Genomic DNA, 12,484 nt, shown 5'->3' with positions numbered 1-12,484 from the left:
ACTTTTTTACTCTGTTAAGAGTTATCTAGATATGTTGAAAAATGAATGTTGAAAAAAGAGTAACTACTGAGTTTCTTGCCGGTTCTTCTCTGTAGAATGTAACCGAACTGATGGTAGCTTCACTTGATTGTTAAATGACGATTCAAAAGTGCTTGCAAAAGCCCACATGAAGTATTATTTATGAAGTAAATAAAATTCAATGTATGTCTCTCCTCTTTCAGCAAAATTAATCTTCTAGTAAGTAAACAGGCATAATTACATTTTACTATTACATATAAAAAAAAAGTTTTGTTTTTTTAATTTGTTAATTGAACCCGCTCCGCTCATGACTATGTCGTCGCCCTACCACGCGTCGTCTGACGAGCGATTCACTGGTTTTCTATTAAACTTATCAGCTGGGTTAAATGGTCTGACACGTTCCCGTTACATTTCGGTCATCGTTACCGAGCTGCCGAGGGTTGATCCTGATATAATGACGTTACGGCTGAAAAACCAAATCTTGTGTCATATTTGTTTAAAAAAAATAGAATGATAAAACCTTCTTTTAAACTGTCACTATAATAATGAAACAGTGATGTACCACATATTAAATATCAATCTTATTTAAAAAAAGGTTACAATATTTTATTATTTTATCACGAATATTTTATAAGTCATGATAAAAATGTGTGTAATTATTGACTCGTTAATTTTCGAACGAAATTGCTTAATAACAGTTAAACGTTTATTATAACTAAGAGCCTTTGTGTTAAATAAAAAAAAAAGGAATAACATCTAACTCGTAACAAAACTAGTACTAGTATAATCATTTTACAAGATATCTTGTAAAATAAAGCTTGTTTATTTTATTGTACTAAATAAGCTCTTCTGATTCTGTATTTATCGATTATTCTGTCACCAGACATCAGTATTCTGAGCTGGTTTTTTAATGACGTTTCAATAACTGGCTTAAATCCGATGGTAGAAGGATTAACCGTGTAAGAAATCGGTCATATTTTTAACAATGATGATGATTTTCTTTTTCATTATAAAATGTATAATTAAAAAAAAATTAAACCGACTTTAAAGTAGAAAAGGCTAATGAACTGAAGAAAACAAATGTCTATGAAACTACTAGAGCGTTTTTTAAGAAACTTACACTGCTAAGATGAAATGTATCTAAACTATATAATATATATAAATACAACTTTAAGTTTTCGAAAAATTCGGGGACAAACATACAAACAAATATACGAACATACACTTACGAAATTAAGCACACGTGCTTGGATGGCTAATTGATGTTATAAAAGCGTGGAGTTAATACCTGTTGACTTCCAAGCTGGATATATTAATATAAATAATTGTGTTTAACTAACATGACTTTGTATTTTTTAAATGTTAAAACAGAGTGACTACTGAGTTTCTTGCCGGTTCTTCTCAGTAGAGTCTACTTTCCGAACCGGTGTTGGCTTCACTTGGGTGTTAAATGACGATTCAGAAGTGCTTGTAATAGCCCATTGAATAAAGTTTATTTTGATTTGATTTGATTTGATTTGAAACGTAATTAAATTCATGTATTCCAAGATTAAAAATTAAATGTCATGATTATAATAACGACTTTAACGAGTATAAAATAAATTTCAATGTATGACTCATATTCATTGAGAGTATTCCAATGATCTTCAGTATGGAAAAAAAAATGAGAATTTGTTCAATTGATATAGTATACAGATAGATGTTAACCTCACAGTAAAACCTCTTTATATACTGCCGTTTAAAAAAAGAGTGCTATACTAAGGAGAAATAGCTCTTATCTTTCATCCCATAGTTTTAATTGAAGTTTGAAAGAACCCTTAGGTTTGCCAGAGGATATTGTATTTACATGTTTATTGATTGAGATTTATAACATTCATAAATGAAAATCTTAAAATAGCGCCATAAGCAGCCTTTACTACTTTATCTCTCTAAGTCCGTTTGATGCAATCAATTTTCAACGAATTTCTTAAAGTTTCACCCTCTTACTCTAAATAAATTTGGTTTATTTTAATAAATACCGTTGGGCAAAGATTTTAAAAATTTTAATAAGACTGAAACCTACTTTATAATTTTTACTAACATATGTATTTACAATACTAAATTGTTAAAATATACGTTTAAAATAACATTTTTTTTTCTTATAAGTGTTGATAATCTTATTATTTAATAACTATATTAATTATTTATAAATTGTTAATAGTAAAAAGATTTACACACATTAGCACAAACGAAACGTAAATCTCAATATGTCAAAATAGAGATCAGCTGTTTACATTTCTAACCTAAAAGCCGCAAAAGAATTTCAATATAGTTTTAAAAATGAGATTATTATCACAAATATTTCAGCCAGTCATAACAATACCGAAAGGCGCTAAAATTAAAAACACGGAAATAACATGTAAGAGTCAAAAAGTAAGTCCACAGATAATATTTAAGAAATTTTTGTTTACAAATATTTGAATTTACAATTTAGCGTTATTATTGTGTTAAGAATTAATCAATAAAAATCAATTTTCGCCCTATCTGAGACTTGGAAATACATTATACTAATCTACACTTTTAAATTTAAAATTTAAAAATAGACCAAAAAGTTCTACCTCTAAAAAGTATTTAATATAGAATTATCCTTCAGCTCCTTCTAGAATGTGGCTTAGTCCGTCCAACCAGTGCTGGCCTATTCACCCTTCTCCCCCTTGCAAGACGAGCTGTCACCAAAATAGAAAACATTATCCATCGTTGCTTAGAAGAAGTTGGGGCTCAGAGAATCACGCTGCCATGCCTAACATCAGCTAAATTATGGGCAGCGACTGGTCGGCTTGATGATGTTGGTCCGGAGCTCATTAAAGTTGAAGACAGACACGGCAAGAAGTTTCTCTTGGCACCGGTATAGTAATTAATAAAAACATTTGATAAAATTAAATCATAATATATTTTCAAACTTGTATGTAGTATTATAGACCAAGCTGTATAGTCTACTATCAATTTTTCAATCTTTGATCAATCATGAGAACAGAGCATAACTTTAACTGTGCTTTGATTTAAAGTGTAATCCAGTGTAATTTGGCCCTTATATCACAAATACTGTCTTGAATTAAGATGGCAGAATGACAAACTTGAGGTCGAGAGTAAAATATTTAATTCTGTGGAAAGCTATGTAAATATGCAATATTACGAGCATATGGGCCACCTGATGGTATGCGGTCATCATCACCCATAGACACTGACACTGTAAGAAATATTAACTATTCCTTACATCGTCAATGTACCACCAACTTTGGGAACTAAGATATTGTGTCCCTTGTGCCTGTAGTTACACTTATCACCCTTCAAACCGGAACACAACAATACTGAGTACTGTTATTTGGCGGTAGAATAACTAATGAGTACCTAGACAGGCTTTTACAAAGCCCTACTACCAAGTATAGTATAGTAAGTATATTCTTATTGTTTGATATTACTGAATTATTAATTTTTTTATTGTGCTTATTGTTATGATGACATCATAACAGAATAAAACAAAGTCACTTGCACAAATTACACATTGGATTTTGATGTGGTTTTTAATAGATAGATTGAGTGAAGTGCAAGTTTTATATGGTTATACTACATGCAGAATATAATAAAGAAACACTACAGATAAACAACTGCATATATTTACTATCAGTATTGTACCTGTGTAAAGCCCGGGTTACTAGTAAATTATATATGCATGTTCAGAATTATCACATAGCCTTTGAATGTTGTATATATTGTTGTAATAAACAAGTAAAATCTGCATCAAGACACACAACTTCCCTTAAAAAAAAGGGCGGGAGTTTTACTGCTGACACATTTTAAATTTGGATTTGGTGTAATATGATTATTGATGGTTATTTGTGTTGTAGACTAAATGTTTTTCTATTGTGGTAGATTGATTGTTATTTTAAATTAAAGATAATTGTGTTAGAGGTTAACCTACTTCTGGTTCTATAAATATATTTCATCATACCTAACTTTGACGATTTGTTTTGGTGTGCCAAATGTGCCAAATTATGTCATTGCTGGCGTAGGATTTATGCAAACCTGTGTTGGTACCACCCACTCATTGTATATTCTACAGCCAAGCAGCAACACATAGTACTATCATATTCTACTTTGAACGGTCGGTGAGCCAAATCCACATACAAGAGACATTTTAGTTCCCAAGTCTAATGACATATTGGCAATGTGAGGAATGGCAAATGATCCTTATAGCACAAATATATATGGTCGGTGGTGACCACTTACCACCAAGTTGCTAATTTGATCAACTATTTTATATAAAGTAATTGAGGATAAAATGATGCCTAACTCTCTAAATGTAATTATTTGTATGTTTCAGACACACGAGGAAGCAATAGCAGATCTGCTCGCTGACGTTGGTCCCATATCCTACAAACAGCTCCCATTCACATTGTATCAGGTTTGTAGTTAAAACTCATATATACACCAGTTTTCTCTCGCGACTCTGCTCGCGTTCTTAGGGTCGTTTGGTGTTAAGGTACAAAAAAGTAAGTTATGTCACTTACAATTCAAACCTGCTGGTGCCAAAGTCAACATACCAAATTTTATCAATTAATGCCAAGCGAATATCTAAACATATAACAAATATTTGAACATTCTTAATATTAAAACAAATGAAGTATAATACGAATGATCCACTTGGTACACTGACCATTCTGAACTTAGTGATCTTTGATGTTATGCCCTTGTGCCTGTAGTTACACTGGCTCACTCACCCTTCAAACTGGAACACAACAATACTGAGTACTGTTATTTGGCGGAATAATAACTGGTGAGTGAGTGGTACCCAGACAGGCTAGCACCAAGCCCTACCACCAAGATCATTAACAATTTTTGAAATACTAGTCCCTTAATTAAACTCGATACGGTTTCCCTCGATGGGTGAAACATTTAAAAAGAGTAACTTACATTGAGTTTCTTGCTGATTCTTCTCGGAAGAATCTACATTCTACAGCGGTGGTAGCTTTACAGTCAAGATAGCTGTAGAATGATGATTCAAGTCATTTTAAAAACAACTTAAAGTATTAGATTCCAAATGATCATGGTAATTTTTATTATTACAGTTATATACTATTATATTCATACGGGATATTTACCAGGTTTATTATTTTCATTCGGTGGAGCTCGATATTTCGACATTATCTACGAATGTCTTGTTCACGAGACTGAAGTTTGCGGGTAGATGTTGATAATGTTAGAAGTGTCCATATCGATCTACCTCCTTTCTCGTACGTTTGCTGCGTAAACACCGGTCACCACTACCATTGTGACTTTCAGCTCTACCATTTTCTCTTGTTGTATTTGTTTATATGTATTGTATTATATAAAGAGTGATAAATCAATACATAGTATAAAACAAAGTCGCTTTCTCTGCCCCTATATCCCAATTTATGCTTAAATTTTTAAAACTACTCAACGGATTTAGAAATGTTTTTGTATATAATACATGGACAATATAGTAAAGATACACTGATAATTTTATACGTTTCCACTGTGATGTGATCATTGCACTCTTCTCTAGTATCTCTTATTAAATAACTGTAATATTTAAAGCATATTTTGAGATATTTCGTAAAACATTTATATTACAGATAGGCAATAAGTACAGGGATGAACATCGTCCAAAGCACGGGCTACTGCGTGCACGGGAATTCAGCATGTTAGACGCGTACAGCGTGCACGCGACGCCAGCGTGCGCGGCGCACACGTACGGCGCACTCACGCGCGCGTACGCCAATATATTCCGCACGCTCGACCTGCCCGTGCGCAGAGGTATGTTAAGGGTACTGTCTTTTTGATGATGCGGGGTATATATTCATACTCCTTGAATCCCCCTAGGTGTTGAAGGTCCGACCGTTAGGGCGTCATGGTAGCATGCGTAAGACGGAGAGGGTACCGCTGGTTTTTTAGTGGGTTAACCCGGTGGACCAGGGCGCATTTCGCGTCCAGGGAGCCAGGGAGTCCCACACCCCCCCCCCCCCCACGTGGGGGAAGCGCGTAATGCGTTTTTCCAGCCAGAAAAAAAGGGTATATCTTCATAGATACCCGACTCCTGGGGGTATGTCGGGTTATGTGAGATTGTGACTCAGTAAAAACCCTGCGATGGTTGCCATCAGCTCGGAAACAGAGAGGCTGCAGGATCGCTTTCACAGCACCTCCGCTGAAGGGTACAGTCTACAATGTAAATAATGATTTTATTTATGTAATCGGTAGTGCGAATAGACCACACGATGGTAAGTGATCACTACGATCCATTAGTATTGTCCGAAATTAACTATTCTGTGCGTCACATTAATGCCTTGATCCTGTCTCTTTTTAACTTTACAGTAACCAATATGTGAGAAAGAGATGAAGCGAATGTTAAACCAATTTCGATATGACACGTTTCATCTCTTTCCCACATAGCGCATAGTGTTAAGTTAAACAAAGACAGGGCGATATCTGATATATACACAGCCGAAGTCACATGAATCGGACCTGTGTACTAACTAACAGATATATCTACTGCATTTTTTTACCCTATATGGCAGACGAGTATATGGACGTGATGGTAAGTGGTCACCACCGCCCATAGACATTGGCTCTGTAAGAAATATAAACCATTCCATACATAGTCAATAAATAATAAGAGTACTTTGATTTCATTTCAGTTGAAGCTCCCACTGGAGATATGGGGGGGACTTTATCACACGAGTGGCAACTACCGTCATCAGCCGGTGAGGATGTGCTCGCTGTATGTCCGTCCTGCTCACACACGACGCTCGCTCGCGAAACTAACGAGTGTGCCAAGTGCGGGAAAGAGACAGAACGTATCAATAGCATAGAGGTGAGTCTTCATTGCCCTTTTCTAGTTAGTTTACTTGGTTGTAGGGCTTTGTGCAAGTCCGTCTGGGTAGGTACCACCCACTCATCAGTTATTCTACCGCCAAATAACAGTACGCAGTATTGTTGTGTTCCGGATTGAAGGGTGAGTCAGTGTAACTACAGGCACAAGGGACATCTTAGTTCCCAAGGTTGGTGGCGCATTGGCGATGTAAGGAATAGTTAGTATTTTTTTACAGCGTTATTGCCTGTGGTTGATGGTGACCACTTACCATCAGGTGGCCCACATGCTCGTCCGCCAACGTATAACATAAAAAAAGAAACTTCATTTGGTATAAGTGCTTTGCGGAATTTAGTGAATTAATTATGCAATTGGGTGCCAAGTTTTTTGGTAGATCGGAGCATAAAGGTCGTTGTCGACGGTGCATGCTCCGCCTTAAAATTCGTCAATGCTGGTGTTCCACAAGGCTGCGTCCTATCACCCACTCTGTTTCTTCAGAATATCAATGACTTGTTCAAACTCAAACACAAATAACTTTATTCAATATAGAAGCATTACACTTTCTTATTGATGGTCAATTGAAACACTACCACCGGTTCGGAAAAGAAAATACCCTGACCCGAGAAGAACCGGCGAAAGAAACTCAGCTGTGTTTTTTTTGTTTGTCTCATATATAAATAAATGAAAATTTTCAATTAGTAACATTCAAAAGTTCAAACCAGTAATATTCGAACAACACCAGTAAGGAAGAACCGGAACAAACTTGTATCTGAAATCGAATCTCGGACTGGGGCCGGCTAAACCTAGTCCACTTCAACCACAAAAAGACACAAGTTTGCGCGTTACCGCTAAAAAACACCATTTGTCGTATCTCCACGATTTGAGAACATGCCGATAGCCGCTACAGGTAGTATCGGAATACTTGGCGTTGAGATTTCGAGCCTCGTTCAGTTCCGCGGTCAATTCGAAGGCAAAGCCAAATTGGCTTCAAAAAAGCTGGGCGTGCTCAGCAAGGCGAGACAGTGTTTCACGTCGGCCCATCGCCTAAAACTATACAAGGCGCAAATTCGGTCTAACATGGAGTACTGCTCTCACCTTGGTTTTACTTGGTGGTAGGGCTTTGTGCAAGCCCGTCTGGGTAGGTACCACCCACTCATCAGTTATTCTACCGCCAAATAACGGTACTCAGTATTGTTGTGTTCCGGTTTGAAGGCTGAGTGAGCCAGTGTAACTACGGGCACAAGGGACGTAACATCTTAGTTCCCAAGGTTGGTGGCGCATTGACGATGTAAGGAATAGTTAGTATTTTTTTACAGCGTCATTGCCTATGGGTGATGGTGACCACTTACCATCAGGTGGCCCATATGCTCGTCCGCCAACCCATAATATAAAAAAAAACCTCTGGGCGGGTGCTCCCCTGTACCAATCACTCAGAGGAAACGGCTTCATAATTAATTATCAGTATTGAGTATTTACTGAGTTTCTTGCCGATAAAAAAAACCGTTCTAATTGGTATCGATCCTGTGCATTTTGATTCCAATATGAGATTCTGTGTGTGTGCAGGTAGGGCATACATTTGTGCTGGGCACGCGATACAGCGAGCCGCTGCAGGCGACCTGTGTGGGCCCGGACGCGACCGGCCCCCTGCACATGGGCTGCTATGGTATCGGCATCACACGGTGAGTGACAGCTTTGACCTTGAAATGACGTGACGTCACTGGTCCAGGTCTAAATACAGTGGACAGTGTCGGAACCCGGAGTAAGACCCCAATAGTCCGAAACTTTTTGCAACAGAGTATAGTACGACACAACTTGATGTGGCATCGGCAAAATTTGTAAAACCGATCACATCCGAATTGAGTACGCTATCCCAAATTATCAATATTTATTTCTTACGCGAATATGATCTTTACACAAACGTAATAACTTGTAACATCATATGACCTAATATATTCGTCAATGTGACGCGTCGCTTTACACGCACTCGCTGTCTCGGGTCGAACTGACGCGGGAATCTATAGCGACGAATAGCGTCGAGTGGCGCGATAGGGAGCTGTTTCTGTTGGTTGTGAATCGGCAGGAATCGGTTTTATTGAATTTGCCGATGCTACATTTAAGTTGTGTCGTACTGTACCTTGTAATTTGACCAACATATCAAGTGATATGATTATATATGTTATGCTCTGAAGTATAAAGAAGTTAAAGCTGTCACATGTAGTCAAAATCTAACTGAGCAATCGGAATCAAAACAAAAAACGCGCAGATAAACTGTTCAATTATACATTCTTTTCAAACGTTATGCCGTTTTAGAGATTAGCCGAACAGACAGACAGACAAAAATGTGCAAAAGCTGTTATTTGATATATATGCATTTGGCAAAAAGTTGGTTGTTTTAATATTACAAACAGACACTCCAATTTTATTTATTATATTAATTTTTTTCCCGTCATTGTTATAAAGGCAGTCTGCCTACAAGAATTGGGTTGTTTTGTCACAACTGTAATTGAAGTGTTTTGCTAAAGGTTGCTGGCGGCCATTTTGGAAGTATTATCAACTGAAAAGAGTATGCGATGGCCGTTAGAGGTCGCGCCATACAGCGCTGTTGTCATCGGCCCTAAGGTAGGTTTGGGTGATTTAAATAAATATAAATAAATAAGTATGAGACAAAATCACATACACTACGTATTATAAGTACTGAGTAGCTAAGGCACTTGTGATGTGATGGCACCACAAACACTCAGACCTGAGAAAAAATAATACTAATGATAAAATTTACATCGACTCGGTAGGGAATCGATCCCGGGACCTTAGAGTGGCGTACCCATGAAAACCGGTGTACGCACCTCTCGACCACGGAGGTCGACAATTTGAATATTGTTGATAGATTAAAACAGTATACTGGGGACTCAGGCCGTTTGAGGTCTGATGGACTTTAATGGCTTTATGAACTCCGAGGATTCATATTTCTTACAGTGCCAATGTCTGTATACGGTGGTCACCATGTACCATTGTAGTTTTTTATTAATATTTTTGCGATGGTGCGATGTACAGATTAATTTCTTTTGTTGTTAATAGATGGCGTTAGTAGTACTTTAAATCGCACTATTATTGTAAATTATTAGTGTAAGTCAATGGTCTTAACAAGTTGAAGCACTCCACCGACCCCACCGACTTCTTTCTGAGCCGAGGTGCGATCTCATAGGAGTAGGGTTGCCAATGCCTATTCACCTAATTCTCCAAAAATCTTAGCGAAATTCCCCAAATTTTGTAAAAAAAATGTCCCAATTCCCCACACAGAAATAAAGGAAGAAATCATATTATTGTATGTTTTTTTATTTCATTTCCTAAAAATAAAATCTACTTTTCGTACCGGTTGACTTCCAGGCAGTATATATTAATTTAAATAATTGTATTAACTAACATGACTTTGTATTTTTTAAATGTTGAAAAAGAGTAACTACTGAATTTCTTCACGGTTCTTCTCGGTAGAATCTACTTTCGGAACCGGTGGTAGCTTCTCTTAATTGTAAAATGACGATTCAAAAGTGCTCGTAAAAGCCCACTTGAATAAAGTATATTTTGATTTTGATTTTTTAATTTTAACTTGAAAACTATTCAGGATATCGATATCGATAGAACTATCGATAATATCTCAAACGAGCCCCTAGTTGTTTAAAAAGATGATTTTTTTGTGGAATAAGAATTATTATATTGTTTAGTTTGACTACCTCCATGGTCAAGTGGTGTGTACACCGGTTTTCATGGGTACGCCACTCTGAGGTCCCGGGTTCGATTCCCGGCCGAGTCAATGTAGATTACCATTAGTTTTCTATGTTGTCTTGGGTCTGGGTGTTTGTGGTATCGTTACTTCTGATTCCCATAACACAAGTGCTTCAGCTACTTACATTGGGATCAGAGTAATGTATGTGATGTTGTCTCATATTTATTTAGTAATGTTATTTATGAATCTGGTCGTAGGAAGGTTCCAAGGAGTGGGCAAAGCTGGGCTTCGAGGCGGTGCTGGCCGTCGGCCGGCGGCTCCACGAGGCCGGCCTTCGTGACGACGTGTTGGTGGACGATAGACACGGCCTCACCATCGGGAAGCGTCTCATGATGGCTGACAGGTGCGCTATTAGGGGTTCCACTTGAAAGCCCGTTTGGGTCGGTACCACCCACTCAGATATGCTGCCGTCAAACAACAATAATTAATGTTATAATTGTAAAAGAAACCCTGTCTGTCTGTCTGGCGCTATTTCACGACCTAACCGCATTAACGAATTTAATGAACTTTGGTGTGAAGCTAACTTGAACTGTAAAAAAGGATATAGGCTACTTTTTTGCCGGGAAGTCACAACCAAGCGCCAATGTCTATGGGTGGTGGTGACCGCTTACCATCAAGTGGCCGATATACTAGGCCAACCTATGGCATCAAACAAATACAGTAACTGGTAGTAAGTAAGCATGTAGGCAGGCACTTTAACACGTAGGATATCGATATATCGATATTATCCCTAAAACCTTAACTATCGATACTGGACTATCGATATGCAACACTAGAATATATATTTTTCAGAATCGGTTACCCGTTCATCATAGTGTGCGGCAGGTCGGCTTTAGAGACTCCGCCGCGGTACGAACTGTACCGGAGCACCGGGGGCGAAGCGCCGACACCACAATTGTTAACAATGGACGAACTATTAACTGTTATGAATAAAAGAAAAAATGTTATTAATATAGAGTACAGAGAAAATGTAGTTGTGTAATAAATTAACTTATAGCGCCATCTGTTGTTTCATTTCAAAACTATATAAAAATACTCTATTAATTCACTAGTCGCCCGACCTGGCTTCGCACGGCTACGATGCTGGTATTTTTTATGTGATAGGTGCAAACGAGAAGACTCACTTGATGGAAAGTGGTCACCACCGCCCATGGGCATATGCAACACCATGGGGCTTGCAGGTGCGTTGCCGGCCTTTAAGGAAGGAGTGCGCTCTCCTTATGGGTTCCCGAATTACCCGTTCCGAATTTGTAGTATAGTTTTAGGCGATGGGCCGACGTGAAATATACTTTTCTATTTTATTTTTATTCTACAGAATATCTTATAATACAAACAGCTGAGCTGAGACATAGACCTCAGCGTTTGAAATCAGTAATATCTTTGAAAATATTAATTCAAATTGCTTACTATAAAAAGCCATATTGATCTATATTAAATGTATTTAAGATGCTTAAATAAAAATTATTGCTGTATTACTTAAAATAGCTTGGAAAATAAGCCATTATTTCTCTCAAAAAGTAAATGATAGCAATAGTTATTGGGGATTATCCCTAAGTGATTATTTTTTTGTGGTTACAATAACCCATAGACAATGACGCTGTAAAAAATATTAACTATTCCTTACATCGTCAATGTGCCGCCAACCTTGGGAACTAAGATGTTATGTCCCTTGTGCCTGTAGTTACACTGACTCACACTTCAAACCGGAACGCAACAATACTGAGTGCTGTTATTTGGCGGTAGAATAACTGATGAGTGGGTGGTACCTACCCAGACGGGCTTGCACAAAGCCCTACCACCAAGTTATGTGTATGTGTGTT

General features: G+C 37.5%; 1 protein-coding gene across 1 annotated transcript; it reads left to right on the top strand.

The window, feature by feature from the left end:
- The first annotated feature begins 2,264 nt into the window (after window positions 1-2,264).
- On the top strand, window positions 2,265-11,666 carry LOC124541537 (probable proline--tRNA ligase, mitochondrial). Its single transcript, XM_047119452.1, has 9 exons — window positions 2,265-2,430; window positions 2,651-2,902; window positions 4,379-4,459; window positions 5,652-5,832; window positions 6,711-6,886; window positions 8,447-8,562; window positions 9,406-9,502; window positions 10,862-11,007; window positions 11,457-11,666. The coding sequence occupies exons 1-9, from the start codon at window positions 2,338-2,340 to the stop codon at window positions 11,644-11,646; spliced, it is 1,332 nt and encodes a 443-aa protein (XP_046975408.1). The 5' UTR covers window positions 2,265-2,337; the 3' UTR covers window positions 11,647-11,666.
- The last annotated feature ends 818 nt before the right edge of the window (window positions 11,667-12,484 follow it).

The sequence above is a fragment of the Vanessa cardui genome, chromosome 28 (genome assembly GCF_905220365.1).
Source record: "Vanessa cardui chromosome 28, ilVanCard2.1, whole genome shotgun sequence".
Classification (NCBI taxonomy): Eukaryota; Metazoa; Arthropoda; class Insecta; order Lepidoptera; family Nymphalidae; genus Vanessa; species Vanessa cardui.
The sequence above is the reverse complement of the archived record's forward strand: the minus strand, read 5'-3'. Positions and strand labels throughout refer to the sequence as shown.

Coding starts and splice junctions, on each gene's coding strand:
- LOC124541537 (XM_047119452.1), top strand. CDS start 2,338: ATGAGATTATTATCACAAATATTTCAGCCAGTCATAACAATACCGAAA. Junction 5,833..6,710: donor CGACCTGCCCGTGCGCAGAG/GTATGTTAAGGG, acceptor ATTTCATTTCAG/TTGAAGCTCCCACTGGAGAT. Junction 6,887..8,446: donor AACGTATCAATAGCATAGAG/GTGAGTCTTCAT, acceptor GTGTGTGTGCAG/GTAGGGCATACATTTGTGCT.